Source organism: Alligator mississippiensis, chromosome 8 (assembly GCF_030867095.1).
Source record: "Alligator mississippiensis isolate rAllMis1 chromosome 8, rAllMis1, whole genome shotgun sequence".
Classification (NCBI taxonomy): domain Eukaryota; kingdom Metazoa; phylum Chordata; order Crocodylia; family Alligatoridae; genus Alligator; species Alligator mississippiensis.
The window spans coordinates 74,493,316-74,510,100 of record NC_081831.1 but is presented as its reverse complement, the minus strand read 5'-3'; the positions used below and the strand labels follow the sequence as shown (position 1 = coordinate 74,510,100).

At 45.3% G+C, this 16,785-nt stretch overlaps 1 protein-coding gene and 1 long non-coding RNA gene across 4 annotated transcripts in view; one reads left to right on the top strand and one right to left on the bottom strand.

Annotated features, from left to right (window-relative positions):
• The window catches only part of CD99L2 (CD99 molecule like 2), a 70,314-nt gene extending 63,178 nt beyond the window's left edge, over positions 1-7,136 (bottom strand). The window contains exon 1 of one of the 2 annotated variants that reach the window (XM_059732871.1): positions 6,983-7,136. In XM_059732871.1, the coding sequence (XP_059588854.1) occupies positions 6,983-7,076 (94 nt within the window). In that variant the 5' untranslated portion in view covers positions 7,077-7,136. The remainder of the gene's footprint in view (positions 1-6,982) is intronic. The other variant, XM_059732869.1, reaches the window with a different exon arrangement.
• Positions 7,137-7,189: 53 nt separating this feature from the next.
• The window catches only part of LOC109284435 (uncharacterized), a 37,119-nt gene continuing 27,523 nt past the window's right edge, over positions 7,190-16,785 (top strand). For both annotated transcript variants that reach the window (XR_009464015.1, XR_009464014.1), the window contains exon 1: positions 7,190-7,233. This is a non-coding gene — a long non-coding RNA (uncharacterized LOC109284435). The remainder of the gene's footprint in view (positions 7,234-16,785) is intronic.

Here is a 16,785-nt window from a genome sequence, read left to right as displayed (position 1 = left end):
ACTTCTTCCTCAAGCCTGGTCAAACATTCCTGCTCAGCCCCAACCATTAAAATGCAGGTCTGACTTCCAGAAAAGCAACTGTTCTTCCTTAGCAAATCTGTGTATATGCCAACAACCAATACAACTAAGTGGAGGCTTGACAGACAAAATTTAATTCCTGGAAGGGGGAGAAGCCACTGAAGAGTGTCTGACTACTACTTTTTTTTTTTTTCTTCTTCACAGCCCTACTTCCCCAATCTGGCCTTCTTGACTTCAAGAAAACTCAGTCAGTCCATGATTTCCCATGAAGCCCCTTCTCTTCCTTTCATCTCCTTCTTTCTCCCCCTGCCCTCCAAAAAAAAAAAAAAAAAAAAAAAAATTTGCTTGAAAATTATGTAGTGCTTATCATTCAGGACTCATGGTAGAGGCGATCTCTTTTATTAGACCAACTAGATCTTTGCCCCGAAAGTTTAATTGCAAGCTTTTGGGCGCAAAACACCTTTCAGGTATCGGAGAAAAGATTGCAAAAGTTCTCCTGGGTAGAAATGAAAGTTCATATCTCGTAGGAGAGTGGAAGGTGGTAAAATCTCCTGTTTGGAGAAAAAAGTTCATTGTATATGCAGATTATTCCAACTCTTCTCCAAGTCTTATCTGCGTATACAATGAACTTTTTTCTCCAAACAGGAGATTTTACCACCTTCCACTCTCCTACGAGATATGAACTTTCATTTCTACCCAGGAGAACTTTTGCAATCTTTTCTCCGATACCTGAAAGGTGTTTTGCGCCCAAAAGCTTGCAATTAAACTTTCGGGGCAAAGATCTAGTTGGTCTAATAAAAGAGATCGCCTCTACCATGAGTCCTGAATGCTTTTTCCTTTTGACCATTATGGCTACAACCTAGATACCTGACTTGGTGCTTATCAAGCACTTACCCCTGGAACGTCTTGGTACAGTCTCTAAACTATTAAGTCTCCCAATGGCCCATACAATATTAATAGCCCAAAGGTGCAGAAGTGAAATCCTGAAGTGCAGCACCTTAAGTGCACACATACTCAGGATCTCTGTACTGAGATGCATCCATGCAAGAGCAGCCCCTGTCCCTGTGTGCACAAGGTTGCAAGAAGAGGAAGCAGCAACACCAGAAATCAAGCCCAGATCTCCTGATCCTGAATCCCACAAGCATCCTGCCCCACTTCTGTACATGTTGTAGCCTTCATCTGCTAAGTAACATGCCTTTTGCAGAAAAAGAAGAAGTCTGTCTTTCAGCCTTGGGCTGAATACATCTTGGTGAATCTGTTCACTTCCTTGCACTCTGCACAGAAGAACAAGTCTGTGTGAGAGAGGTGACACGTAGCATCATTTGAGCTTTAAAAAAACCAAACTGGACTACATATCTGGTTACAAGGTGAGCAGCAGGGTGGCTGGACTTTTGTGTCTGTCTGTAATTGCATTTGAGATCTAAGTTGGTCTTGAAGTTACCTTCAATCAGGAGTGCTCAGTCTTGACTGACCTGACCTGTTCCAGCGCGTTTGAGTGCTCGGCCTTAACCACGGAACCACAACCACATCTACAGACTGGGGTGACTTTTGTGACAAACCCTCCACCTCCAAAAGAAACTACATTACTTGCAGCATGACTGATCTGGGTATACAGAGACCGAAGCATGTATTGCATAAATCATAACGGCAAGAATGATGTGCCTGGTGCATGCAATCAAAAACATGCCCTCTATGCCCCCTGCTCCCGGCAACATCATCCCTTTCTGTAGAGAGCTGCAAACAGCAATGAGATGGAAAAACACTTGCACATCAGAAACTGATTTGGCCATCGCTGTTTTATCCAGGCTTCATTATTTATTTGGTGGAGTCAAGTATTGAAGTCAAACTCGGGACCAAAAGAGGTGGGTGAAACTCCATATTGCCTCCACCTCTCCCCATGAGTGAGTGTTTCTGAGTCATCTGGCAGGAGCAGCCAGCCTGCTAACCCAGTGGGGAAGGGCTCTTGCATGCAAGGGACCTGGTCTGACAAGGGCATGAGAGAGAAATCCTGGGGCCTGATGAACTTGGTGGGCAACTATCTCATGTGGTTCTCTCTTACCAGTAAGGCCAGCCCCCAAAAGGGAGTGAGTCTGGGCTTTAGCATAGGGTCTGTGTGCTCTGATGGAAAGAGTGAAACTTGGGTCACTCCACCACATTATGGAGCTGACCTGTTCAGATCCAGCCCAGGTACTGAGCTCCAAGGTAATGCATCTGCCTCAAAAAAGCTTCCCTTGCTGTGCTCTTGAATAGACATGTCTCATGTTTCCACTAAGATTTAAAATACTGTAAAATCAAAATAAGCATGACAGGCCTTGTTCTGTAACCTTTACTTGTATAAGGAAATCTAGGATGCTGAGGACTCAGCAGGCTAATAAGGATTGAAGGATCAGATACTTTATTTGGTGTGCACAGCTGAGGTTGTGATTTGGGACTGCAAAATTGTGTGTTATCAAAATTTAATCCCATGGTTTAGGTTTGCCTTTGTATAGTGTGAGAATTCAGCCCTGTGCTGTCTGTTGCCTATATGCTAGTTTGGGGCTGTTTTTTCCTCTGTTTCTTACAAAAGGCCCTGGATGATGACTGAAGTCAGTGCTGCAAGCCGGGTCTTTCTCTCTTGGTGTTGTGACATCAGGGGGACTCTTCGTGTAACTTGTGTGGATGTTTAAAGCCAGAGCTCCTGGATCATGAGGCTATGGGATTCTCTCTGGTTTCTTAAATCTAGTCTTCCTACTACAAGAGAATGGTTGAACCTTTTCTGGGGGTGGGCAGGAGTTCTTTCTCTTTGAGGCAAACAAGAATTCTAATTTTTTTTAATTTGGCTTAGAAAACTGAAATTGTGAAAATGACACTTCTGAGGATAAGGGAATCTTGCTCCAAATTCCTGAATGCTTGGGAGTGGGAAATTTTGAGATAAGCTACAACTAAGTATAAAGATCTCCTTCTAGTGCTTGCTGTCCTCCGAAGGAATCGGAGCTCCTGAATACTTCCCAAGATCAAGTCTGTACGACAAAATTACATGTTCACTCTGACTCATGCTGGTCTGGGGGTCAAAATGTTCAACTTGCTGCAGTGATAACAGCCCTATAAATACTAGAGAGAGACATCCTGAAAGGAGGCTGGTGTTAGGCTGTATTACACCTTCTCCACAGAGTGCCCAGTCTCTCATAGTTAAGTATTGTGCAGCTCAGCTGTTTCCTTCATTCAGTATTTACTATCAAAGACTTGCCTTCCTGCCCCACACAAAGCTGAACTCTGCATGTGACCTGGTAAAGGTAAGCACTGTTTAGCTGCAGATGAAGAGCAGATGCCATGATGTTGGATTTTAAGAGAAGCTTTTAGAACAGCATCTGTTGTCACTTCCCAGTTGTGCAGCAGCTTCTGCAGAAGCCTAGGACAGAGGACACACTGGGGGTGGGGGGGCGTGGGAGCAAGGAGAGATGAGAGGCTGAACAGGGAGCAATTTAAGAAGAATTGGGACATGGGGGCAGTAAAAAAAAAAAAAATAATAATAATTTTTAAATCAAGCAAGGCACTATCATTATTTACCCAAATACAAAAATGCTCCACCACATGTTGGTTCCAAAGGGCTAAGGATAGCTGAAGGAGACCAGCCATCCTGGATGTGGCAGAAGGTGGAGAAGAAACTTGCAGTACGTGTTTGCCCAATAAAGACACTTTCAATATGCCAAGGGGATGTACATCTTGCATCTCTTGCTCTGGGGGTATTTCTCTTCCTCAAGGATTAGGCCAGAGGAATTATCTAGCAAGACTGTGCTGCTCAGACTTTCTGGAGAGAGAGCAATCAAAGTTCTTACGTTTCCATATCATCTTGAGCTCCTCTTAATATTTGCATTTGAAGAGCCATAGTTTTAACCCTGCATACAGTACTACATGGACTTTGAAGCCAGTGAGGCTTTCTACGGAGGAGGCTGGAAAGTCAGAGCTGTAGCTGTACCTACCTGCATATCCCTTTTACAGAAAGACTGTTTAAAGGAGAAGACCATATGAGTTGGGACCTAAGCTGACAGTTTCGAGGTCCTAATCTATATTATAGTGACTATGATAATAAAAGAAACAATTTGGACTATATCACTTGGAGTTGTTCTGGATTTAAACATTTTCCTGCTGCATCCATAATGCAAACACTGACATGGAGTCCAGAAGTGGAGCTCTGTCCATGCTCACAGTAACATGTGAGCATGGGATGAAGACAAGCTGCAACAGTGGCAACCAACAAGTAAATTCAAGTAAAATTGTTGGAGACCTTCCCATCTGAACAGTATGCAATGTTTTGTACTTGGCTTTACCATTTTACCATTGTTTAAGAAAAACCCTTTAAGAGTCTCTAGGTGGGACATGTGTCTACTCTACAGTCCTTAGGAGGCTAAGGCAGGAGATGGGGGCACTGGAAGACTAAGATACTCAAACTAATCACTGGATCACAGTAAACTAATGCATCTATGCCTTACTTTTTAAACCACAAAAGACTGCAAGCCTGTGACATACAAACACTGAATAATGCTTAGAGAACGACAACAAATGGGGCAGAGGAGAAAAAACTATAGCAGGACCCAGCAAGTAGCTGAACTGGAGTCACTTGATTTTGTTCTTCAGCCCAGCTTTAAATGTCTTTAAGTATTTTTATCTTTTAAAGCTCTCCTCTTATCTCAGGATCAAGACTAGGATGCTGAACTACTTGATAGACTCCTGAAGAAGTGGTGAAATGACCCAGCCTTGCAGAAGCAACCTGTTTTACTCTGACAGACTATCTACCATAGATTTGATGGACGCTAGGGCTGGATGACCCCAGCAAGTTGAGCATCCAAGTGTTTCTTGAATGTATCCAGAGAACAGCATGAATTTTTCCTTTCTACTGTGCAAGTTCATAAATCCATAGATGATGCTGATATGATGAACTACTGTGACTTGCTAAAAACAATACTTACAAAAATATTTACATAGTACTTTGCATCTTTGAGGATCCAAGAGCCTTTGAACAAAGGCTTCTTCAAAAGCTTCCCCCAATGTCTTGTTGAAAATGAGTGGGACTTACTCTCCTCAACTGTTTGGACACATGAACAAGCCATTCATGCATTAGGTCCCTCTGGCAGGCAGTGCACAGAGAGGTCTGACACAGACAAATGCTATGTGGCACAGCAGTAGAGGACAGGAAACTTCTGGCCGGCAAGGCTAGGCCAGGCCAGGAGAAGAAGCCCCTTTTAAAGTTGACACAGAGCAGAACCCAGCTCCATTGCTTTAATCTTGGAGCTCATCAGCGTAAACTGAAGCAATCTGTCTGTCTTATCTTAGACGGATCAAGAGCCAAGGCAGCCAGGCAGGGTTTGGAGACCATTTAAACTGTTGCTTACAAGCAAATACAACCACTAGTAAACTCTCTCTAAACTACCCGTTCTTACTACTTTTTTCCTGCCCAAATAACATGTTCTAACAGTCTTTTCTACCCTAAAAAACTAAACATCATATACAAACTTTAAACTAAATATTTTGTAGCTCAACAATTCCCAAACTTTTTTCTTATTATGTACCCCCCACTTCCACATTTACCTACGTACCCCTACCAGCATATGTCTTATATTTTAACCCCTTCTGCCCATGATTTATAATAATGAAAATTAAATCCACCATTGTACAATTTCTCCTGCATACCCCCCACCCCAGGGCTGTTCTATGCACCCCCAGGGGTATGCACATCAGTTTGGGAACCCCAGTCTAGCTCAACAGGGAAGAGGGGGAGAAAAGTGAAGGGGGAAGGAGCTCTGCACAATTCAGACAAGTAATGAACTGCACACAGTGGGCAGCTGCCTACCTAAAACAAACGGAGATCAGACCCGAACCGCAGCGCTGTGACCTCCCAAAACAAAGGCAGCGTGCTCTGCAGAGCCCTGCTCCCTCCTGATCTTGCTGCTAGGACTCGGACCAGTCTGGACTCATCGGACCAGCGACTCTCGTCCTCACCCGCTTACTTGCAAATTTTATTTTCCTTCTCGCTTCGCTCCCAGTCCGACCTCCGAGTGTGCTGCAAAAAACCCCCCCAAAATCGCGCTGCCCGTGACAAACTTCATCCTGACTTAATTTCCTCCTCAAAAAACCTTTCCTTTCCTCCTCCTTTCCATCACCGTTATGCCCAGTGGGGCGGTTTCTAGCTTCGGCAGCTCCGATATGCAGACCCCAAAATGGGGTAGGGCTCATCTCCCCACACATCCCTAAGGGCCGATGCTGGCAAGAGTCCTGTGGTCTCCTGGAATAAAGGGGCTCACGGGCAAAAGTTTGTTGTAGGACGCTCAGCCACCTCTGCCTAACCGAAGCGGACGCATTTGGCCTCGGGCATCTACTATTTGGTGCATCGTGCACAATTATATAAATATAGCTGCATATGCATAGCTGTCGGGTGCTCTAGCTCATTTGTAACAGAAGTGGATGCATTTGGCCTCAGGCGTCCACTATTTTGTGCATCGTATATATAAACATAACAGTATGTATATGTGTAAGGTGCTCTCGGTCACCTCTGACAGAAGCGGCTGCATTTGGCCTCAGGCGGCTACTGTTTTGTGCATCGTATATATATATCGTTATATAACTATAACAGTGCATATATATTTGTAGGGTGCGCTCGGTCACCTCTGACAGACGTGGCTGCATTTGGCTGCAGGCGCCTGCCGTTTTGTGCCTCACAGACACATGTGCAAGCACGGTCCTGCGGGCAGCTGTGGGGTCATCTTTAGCCTTTGGCCTCCCATGTCTCCCATTGTGTGCCTCAGGGATGCGCGTGTGCGGCAGGGACACGAAGCCGTGGCGGTGGGAGGCCCAGAGGGGCCGAGTGTGCCGCACTCCTCTCCCGTTGCACACCCGCTGTGGCAGCCCCGTCGCTGCCCGCTGCCCCCCCCCCCCGCGGCCCGTGCCGGCAGGCGCGCACGAACAAAAGCGGGGCCGGGCCCCCCCTTACCTGAGCCGAGCAGGGCGGCCGCGGCCAGGAGCAGCAGCAGCAGCGGCGGCAGCGGGGGGCGGCGGCCCGGGGCCGGGGCCGGGGCCGGGGCCATGTCTGCGTCTGCGGCGCGAGGCTGTGGCGGGCGCTGCTGCGGCGTTGCCGGGCGGGCGGGCGGGGCGGGGCGGGGCGGGGCCTGGGCTGCGGGCCGGGCCGGATGAGCGGGGCCGGGGCCGGGGCCGGGACCGGGGGCGCGGGCGCGGCCGCCTGAGGTAATCCCGCGCCTCGCCTGGGGCCTTGCTGCTGCGGCGCGGGGCTCGGCTCGGCTCGGCCCGGCCGGGGGTGCGGGGGGAGGGGCGCCGGCCGCGCCGCGCCGCGCCGCGCCGCACGGCTTGTGGCGGCCCCGCGCCGGCGCGCCTGACACACGGGGGGGGCGCGCGCGTGTGTATGTGGGGGGGGGGGTGTGTGCGTGCGTGCTCGGTGTTGTGGGTGTGTGGGCGGGTGTACGTCATGTACACACCTGCCTGCGTACACGTGATTGATCTGTGTACAGATGGAGATACGCGTGTGTGATTTCAAAGGGCCATTGTTAGCAATAGATGAGCAGTGTGTGTATAGATGTGTGTGTGTGTGTACTTGTATGTGTGCGCGCGCTTGTGTGTGTCTATCTGTGTGCTTGTATGTGTCTATCTGTGTGTGTGTGTATGTGTGTGCATATATGTCTATGTGTATATAAGTATGTGTATATCTAGGTGTGTATGTAGGTGTGTGTAAGTGTATATGTATGTATATCAGATGTGTGTATGTGTGTGTATCTAGGTGTATATCTGGGGGGTGTATCTAGGTGTGTGTTTGTACGTGTATATATGTGTATATCTAGGTGTGTGTAGGTGTGCGTATGTGTATATATATGTGTATAGGTGTATGTATGTGTGTATGTGTATATATGTGTATATCAGGTGTGTATGTGTATCTAGGTGTGTGTATATATGTGTATATCTGTGTGTATCTAGGTGTGTATGTGTGTATATATGTGTATATCTAAGGGGGTGTATGTGTGTATGTAGGTGTGTGTATGTGTATATATGTATATATCTAGGTGTGTGTGTGTATGTGTGTGTATATATGTGTATCTAGGTGTATCTGGGGGGTGTATCTAGGTGTGTGTGTTTGTGTACGTGTATATATGTGTATATCTAGGTGTGTGTATGTGTGTATATATATGTATAGGTGTATGCATGTGTGTATGTGTATATATGTGTATATCAGGTGTGTATATGTAGATCTCAGTGTGTATCTAGGTATATATGTGTATAGGTGTGTGTATGTGTATATCTGTGTATATCTAGGTGTGTGTGTATGTGTATGTATATGTGTATATCTAAGTGTGTATAGGTGGGTGTATGTGTATATATATGTGTGTATCTGTATCTAGGTGGGTGTATGTGTGTATATATATGTGTGTATCTAGGTGTGTGGGTGTATGTGTATATATGTGTATAGGGGTGTGTGTGTGTGTGTAAAATAGGAGCATACTGGTGATCTATTCCTAACGATGACCCTTTGGTCACATATTGTATTCATATATACATACATTTTTTGCCCTCCATGTTCTTAAACACGGTGGCACACTCTTTGTCCACATCTCAGCATGCACCCAAAGGTGGGGCAAAGGGGTGTTTAGTTCCCCACTTTCCTCATAAACTCATCTCATAGGGCTGAAAAACATTCAGTTGTGGCAGTCTAAGTTAGAGTGCACATTGGCATTCAAGTACCAGAATATGCCTTTTATGCCCCAAAGTGTAGACTTAAGCCCCTGCATGGAAGACTTTGGGTAAAAGTAAATTTGCACCTTAAACTTTTTGTATCCCGTGTTGGAGATCTGGGATGCACAGTAATAGCTGTTTAGGACCAACTCCAGCACTCTGCAAATGTGGTTCTCCGTGGCTAGGCAGCCTGAAAAGGGTCAGATCTATGTTGACGGCTACAAAATATAGAATGACTCTTTTTTCTGGGATATTCATAAATCAAACAGTTCACCTCTGAAGCTCCTTCAGTAGTGTCTCAAGAACATCCTGTATCTGTACTGACTGTGGGTCTGAGGAAATACTGAAGATATAAGGTGGCACTGAAAGACAGCAACTTTAGCGATTCCACAACCTATTTATGTGGCTTTGGACTGGGAGGTAACACAGGAATTGTTCTGATCTGTTTCTCTTAGGCTTTTTTCTCAGACTATGTTGGCTGGATACAGCATTATCTGTGGCTTATGCAGATTAGTTTAACAAGGCTGTGGCATTTGCCATTTAAAGTTACCTTAGCTATAGGAAATGATTATGTCATTTATTTTAAAATGAGAGAACTGATCTCCTAGGGAGGGGGGGAAAGAGATTGCCTTGTACTTGCTGCATGTCAGCAGGTAGTAACCAAGTCATGTAACTTAATCTTATTTTTGATTATGTATTATGTGAACTCCTAGGAGTTTTCTAATGCAATTAATTTATTTCAGATCCTTATACTTCCAGGTCTCAGGCACAAGACATAGAGTGATTGTGTAAAATGAACTCATATACACACTATTGGAAAATTCTGGCTTGCAGTTGGTTAATCTTGCACTACACTAAAAAGAACCCCAAAACCAACTTGTCCCGCGTAGAACTATAATAGAATAATTGGGCCTCTGGGATCTAGCTCCTTTGCAGCCTTTGCAGAGATGCTGTAGATGTAGTCAAGAGTCAGGAATGTGGTCTTCATGAGCATACGTATGTGCTTCCTGATCTGACCCTATCTGCCCCCATGCACCCTTCTGCATAGTCTATTCCTAGCATTTTTCTAAGGTGGAAGGTCAAAATGTAGGTACATCTCAATAAGTTTCTTGCAGGGTTAATGTGCACCCACCTGGCAGCAGTGGGTACTGCTATTTCCTCCTTTGCTCAGTGCCATACCATGTTCTTAGATATTGGTCTGGTGGGATCAGCTGACACCCGAAAACTGAATATTAGAAACGAAAACTGATCATAAAATGCAATCCTGATTTCTTTTACCATTCAGTTGAATTCATATAATTGATTAAAAGATTATTTTCAACTAAACAGTGTTTCTGTTGTAGCTCTTTAGTGTGGAAGTCAGCTCTGCAGGAGGCCTCAGGAATGGCTGTTTTGCACAGCAGTTTGAGCGCAGTCTGGATGTCAGAGGCTCTGGGTTGCAGCTGTGATGCAGTATGTGGGTTTGCCTGAGTGTACAGCACAGAGAGCATACTTGGATAATGGTTCTGGGCACAAAATCTTTCTCTTGCTCTTTTAAAGGCCCGTCACATGGCTGCAGCTGGAATTTGAGTGGGACTTTATGAAACCAATGTGTAAACATTCCCATTCTGACTCACTTTTCAGAGGTGGCAGCGTGCAGGCATGAATAATGGCGCTCATTTCTGCTGGAAATACTAAATTCTGTCTTCCTTGGCTTGGAGATGGATGCGTTGATGTTCATAAGCCTGGGTAGTCAGTAGCTCAGATAGGGAGAGCTTTCTGCGCTGATATCTTAACATTGCTTTCGTTTAAAAGCCAAATGAAACAAATGCTTTAGAAATAATCTCAATCCAGGTGGAAAGACTCAAGTTTTGCATCCCACTCTCTGCTTCTTTTGATGTGGTCCTGGTTAACAGTGATTGAAAGGACTCGTCACCTAATGGGGTATTTTTAGTGGTGCAGGTGAACAGAGATGAATAATGTTAGACTCCCAACATGCATGTGTCCTCATTGCAGACATGATCACTGAAAGAAGCAGCCTCAGATGAAAAGGCTCTGGGCTGGATGGTTTGATAAAAATGCAGCTCGCACTCCCCTTGGAAAGCAGTCCCTCTGGAGAGACGGTGGGGGCCGGGGAGTCCGTGAAAATCTTGTGTATTGTGGTTCAGCAGAAGACTGCAAACTCTAAGGCTGGTCAATCCCAAACCTTTCAGGAACAGTAAATTGCTGTGGATTCAGTCAATTAGTTTCCATGTGGATCTTGTGGATCCTGTCTAGATCAGGTTGCATTGTGGAGCCTGCCCAGGAAAAGCTGTTAATGAAAGCGTGTGGGTTTCATGAAGGCAACGTAGTGCAGTGGTGTGTTTAGATTGTTAATTGCAAATTCTTCTCTAATGCTGCCGTAGCAGAAGGGGGGGGGAAATCCCGGTGACCCTTATTCAGCAGCAAGAAGGAAGTGAGGAGGAAATTGCAGAGAATACAGAGCAGCTCATGTTCAGCTGCTATGCAAGGCAGCTTATGCACGGATTCTCTGCCTGGTTTTCCTTCATCTGCTCCCCTTTTCTAATGAAAGAAAAGCTCAAGACAACGATCCCACTCAAGTTCAAACTAAATGAAATGAACAGGACAACATTTGTATTGCCTCAGCCTGTTTCCCCAGTAATCTCTCTGCATACTATTTGCATTTCAATAGCCGCCTAAGCTCCTAGTAATTATTGTGCAGTGGTTGGGTGGGGGTATAATGGCTATTGTACTGTATTAGAGTTCTGAGCGGATGAGAGCAGCATCAGCAGCAGCTGACATGACCTGCGACTGCTTGTTATTTGCCATGTTATCTGAGTCTAGAGCCGGCACCGTTGTTTGTGCTTTGATTCATAATTATGACAAAATAAATGAATTGAGCCAGTCGGTCGATAGGGAGCATGGAAGCAATGATGTGTTCCGGGGCCGGAGTGGAAGAGGGCAAGACAGAGCTGGACTGCGTGTTGGGAAGAGCACATTAACAATAATCAGGTGATGCCTAACTTGAATAATCACTCTGAAATAGAGGCTGGTGCTGACCTTGGACTGCCTCAACTCTGACTTAGACCCGTAAGATCTGCGGTCATGTGCAATCTGTTCCATGAGTTTTGAACCAGACCCTAAATGGTTAATGTCAAGAGTTAGGAGGAACACATGACTTTGGGCATGAGTGATGACTAGTCAGAGTCCCTGGTGTACTATCACACATGTGCATACATACACCCTAATACCTAAATGCTTCCCATCATCCAGGACTCGGATTTGTTCAAGTCACACAGTGGAAATTGTGAGCGTAATGACTAATGACTCTGCTCTTTTGATTTTCCCACTGACTTTTTCTTGTTGTTTTCACCCTTCCAACAAGGGTAGCGCAGTATCCTTACAAAGGTAATTATAGTCCTGTTTATAATCTTGGAAGAAACTGAAAGTATAACCGTTAAATGGAGGAGTAAGCAGTGACTCGGGGGAGATTTTCAAGGGCACAGTGGAAGCTGGAAACTTGATGCCTGTTATTATTCAATAGGATCAGGGTGTCTAGCTAAACATAGGGCCTTTAATAAATTCTGCCTTAGTGCAGAAAAGTGTGAGTTTGTGTTGTTTTGGGGAGGGGTTTGACTGCCTGAAAAATAATTGGGGAGGAAAAAATGCTGATTGGTGAAAATATTCACCAATCAAACTTTACCATTCTTCCTAGGCTTAATAATTGCTTGCATCTTCTGAGCACTTCATCCTTGAATCCCAGATTTGTTTTACAGACACTAATAAATCGCCTTTGATGCATGATGGACACTTAGAAGCATTGTTTCATCTGCCTCTGAAATGCAGCCATCCTTCGTGTAGAATGGCTGCTCTGTGACAGTGTACAGCATTGCTATGCAGTTGTTCAGGATAGGAAGTGAAGAATAGTACGTACCATTCCCAGTGCTGGGGAGTAGCTTCAAAGACAGGACTGCATTCAGTTTGTGCCAATTTGATATTTGCTCCCACACCTTGCAGAAATCCTCCCTTGCCACAGCTAAAGTATGTGCAAATCCAGACTTCCAAATATCATGAGTCAGGCTCCAAAAAGAGGAAAAGAAATCATGAGATTTTTTTTAAAAGTTACATTTTGGGGGTTCTCTTTTATGTTCAAAATGTCCCCCCGGCGTGCTTTGAGTTGCTTTGCAGTTATACAGGCAAGAAGCTCAGTGTGTGTGATGGCGTTTGGTTTTCTTGGAATGGAGTTTCCTTAGTGATATCCTGACTCCAAGAACTGGGACTCTTAGAAAAATGCCAAATATTATGAGATGTGATTACCTGGTGAGAGTAGAGCTGGCCATCAGTATATGCCCTGCACAAGAGCTGGATTGGATTAAAATGTCTCCTATTGTCTGCCCCTTCCCGCTATGGCATGATCAAGAAATAGGGAGTAAACAGCCCAGGGTAGCTGGAGGGCTGAGGTGTCATATTGCTTGTTCCTTATAGTAGGTCTGAGATGCCAAAAACCAGTCCTGTCCTAACCTCTTCTTGGAGCAAAAGCGCAGAGGCTCAAGCTGACTAAGAGACTTGGGAGCTCTGGTTTCAGCTGTTGGCTCTGGGGCTAGGGGTCTGTCTACAGTGCAGTGTACGGATACCAGAGCTAGATCTAAACAAGCTATTTTGAGCACTGGAAGCCGTCTCACTGTAGCAGCATAGTGTGGGCAAATGTAACCTTCTTTCTGCCGCCTCTGACCGAGGTGTTGTCTCAGCCGGTTGAATTGAAGAGTGGACGCACAGCCTGTGCAAGGGGCATCACTGTTGTAAAACACACAACTCCAGCGCTCTGCATTCCTCTGATCGTTTCAGCACATAATTAAAGGAGAAATGTCAGCAGTACCAGGATGGATATTCGTAGGAAAGTTGCAGTTCTAGATAATATCTTGAAAGCCAGCACAGAGTCAAAGAGTCCTGCACTGGTAGTTGCTTATTTCCAGCTTTGGGGCACTTATATCCCTCACTTCAAAATAAATCAATCTTCCATCTGATTGCTGCTGTCGTGGCAGAACTTGAGGGTGAGGTTAGTTATCATTTGAAACAGGTGAGACCATAGCTCAAAACAGCTGTGATCTCAAATCCAAGCAAGCAAAGGGCCTGGAGCTCTAGGGGTGAGTTCACGATGTTTGCAAATGAAGCAGGAACCCATGCTTCTCGATGGATTCCTGAAATGCAGCAAATCTGGTATTTTCATCTTGAGCCCACTGCTAGGAATGGAAACTCTTGGCTGCGTCTCCAGTGCCTGAACCCAGAGGAAATGTTCAGTATCCCTGCTTTGGCCAGGTTTTCTATTTCAAGTGCAACCTGCTCCAGAAGTTGCAGTACCCGGCATAGGGGCTGAAAGTGAGCAGCCCCTTTCTGTGGTAAGGTGGATGGCTCTAACTGAGCTGGTCTGTCATTCCCAGTATTCAATAGTTTAATTGCATAGACCTCTATTTAAAAAAAAAGGCCATGTGTGTGGTTCCTGCTGTGCTTGGAGGAAGTTTCACATAACCGTGGGACAGACAACAAGCCCATAACATGTTCTCAGTTAGACCAGGAAATAAGACTGCAGAACAGGTAGGATTTTTCCCCCCTCTTGAGGGCTTTTGATGTTTCAAATCTGGGCTTACCGCCATGCCCATGAGAGAACAGCCTGTGAGTGCGCTTTGTTCAGCCAGTTTAACATCAGGGTGGGCACTGGGGGCAGAACCTGTTGCCAAAACCTGGATTTTGACTCCAGGAGAAGAGAGCTGAATTATTGGTTCTGGTTTTTATGTCCACAGTAGGCACTAACACTGCTCCTCTGTGGCTGTGCCTCTGGGGCTTTAGAGGCCAAAACCACACTGAAAAAACACTTTGGGTCTAAATGCAATGCTAATGGATTGCCCTGATTTCCAGACTCTGCACGGTCTGTCACCGACACCTCGCCTCTCCTGCCCAAGCTTTCAGACCTAGTTTGCCATCCAGGCAGATTGATAAGGAAGGCCCCCCACCCAAATGATACGGAGATTAAACAAAACAAGATCTTTAGACATTGCCGAACAAACTGAGAATGGGAGTTTTCCCTGAAGCATTATAAAATATGCACCAGGGATATAATTTTATAGAGCAATTCAAGAACTATAGGAAAGTGATCAACTGTCTATTAATTTCTTCACGAATTCCAGCATGGTAAGGGAGGAAAAAATAGTAACAGGTAAGGGAGATGGACAAGTTCCCAGTGGTAAGGCCAATACACAAGTTGTTCCTTTAGTTCAGGGGTGGGCAAAATGCGGCCCATGGGCTGAATGTGGCCAACCAGGTAATTCTATTTGGCCCATGGGGTCCCTAAAAATTTAGAAAATTAATATTTATCTGCTCCTGGCTGCCTGTTATGTGGTCTTCAATGCCTTGCCAAAACTCAGTAAGTGGCCCTCCACCCGAAATAATTGCCCACCCCTACTTTAGTCTCTATTAGGGGTTCCCAAACTGCTACGCATACCTTTGGTGGTACATGGGAGAAATTATGTGATGGTGGATTTAATTTTCATTATAATAATTGGCATTTAAGGGGTTAAAATATAAATTGTATGCTGGTAGGGGTACACAGGGAGCTGGTAAATCTGGAAGGGGGTACACAATAAGAAAAAGTTGGGTACCTCTGGTCTGTATCCTCAATGCTTGAGTGAGCCAATTCTAGGTACTTGAAGAACTGAATAGGTGAGAGTTGGGTATTTGCATCCTGCTAGAAGGTTTAGCTAGCTGGGTGGTAAGTGCTGAAAATCATAGGGAAAAAATGGGAAAATTCAGCTAATTTTCCATGTTTGTTTTGTTGTTGCACAGACTCATGCCAAGTCATTGGTAATATCCAGTATGTAATCTGACCCCTGCTGGTGGCATGGAGTAACAGCACCCACCTCTTCACAGGTTCATTAATTTGCTCAAGGGTTTCCATGGTAAAATCCAGCTGTTCCTCCAGGGCAGGTTTTGGCCCCACCAGCCAGATGAGTGGTCCAGGGCAGTCCACAGTCTGGATCAGGCCCCATGTTGGCTCTGCCAGGCCCCACATCCCAATTGGCCCTGGACACACACATCAGGCTGCGGGGCCCGTGCCGCCTCCGCCCCTGCTCTAGGCTGAACCACAGGATGGAACTGTAGCCCCTGATGAACATACCAGCAAAACCCTAGATCTGTGGGTGTTTAAGTAATAGGAAGGGGCTTGACACTAATGCTGTCCTTTGTTGTACGTTTCAAGTGGTTTAGGCTTAAATGTATTTTATTTTTTCCTTATCTTTTCCAAAGCCTAATTTAGGCTAATTTACTTACTTTACCACTCTGTTCTTGCCATAATCTTTCTTTTTCTTTCCCTTTTCTATTTTAATCTAAAAGGTAGAATTTGAAGTGAAATTCAGCAGGCCAGTTATGTACAATCCTGATGTGAATGGTTTGTGCAGACACAAATCAAACAGACTAAGGTATGTGCTGGCATTAAAGAGATCCTTGCTCATCAGTTAGCCCCCTAGAAGTCATCATTTGGTTGCAATCACTGTGAAATAATGAAGCTAAGTAGGCTGTACGCTTGAATCAGCATTGTAGAAGCATGTTAACAGGACTCTAAAAACCATAGGGATTGACAGAAGGGATGAGGGGGTGCAAGTAGATATGAGCTGATTGTGCCCCTTTTAATTGCCATTAAAAATTATATATCTGCAGCACTGGAGACTTGGGTCCATAGAAAGTAACAGCAGATGATCTCCTTTCTCTATGTTCCTTGAACCTTTTTATAGATGCTGCACTAATTCCGTATAAAAATCCACACCCTGGTTTGTAGAGAGATTTGCATCTTCTGCTCAGTTCTGTAGGACTCTGTCTCCCATTCCTACTAGAGCTCTGCTAAGTGAATCCCATTTCAGCTGTTCTTAGCCTTTATCCAGCCTGCAGCAGCTTGGATTCCAGGCCAAGGTTGGGCCTTAGCGCGTTTGCTGAAGACTAGCAATGATCGTCTGTTGTGCATTTCATCCCTAGGTCTTGAACTGCTTCACTCAAGTATAAATAGTGTTAGTCTAGAGAAGAGGAGACTGAGAG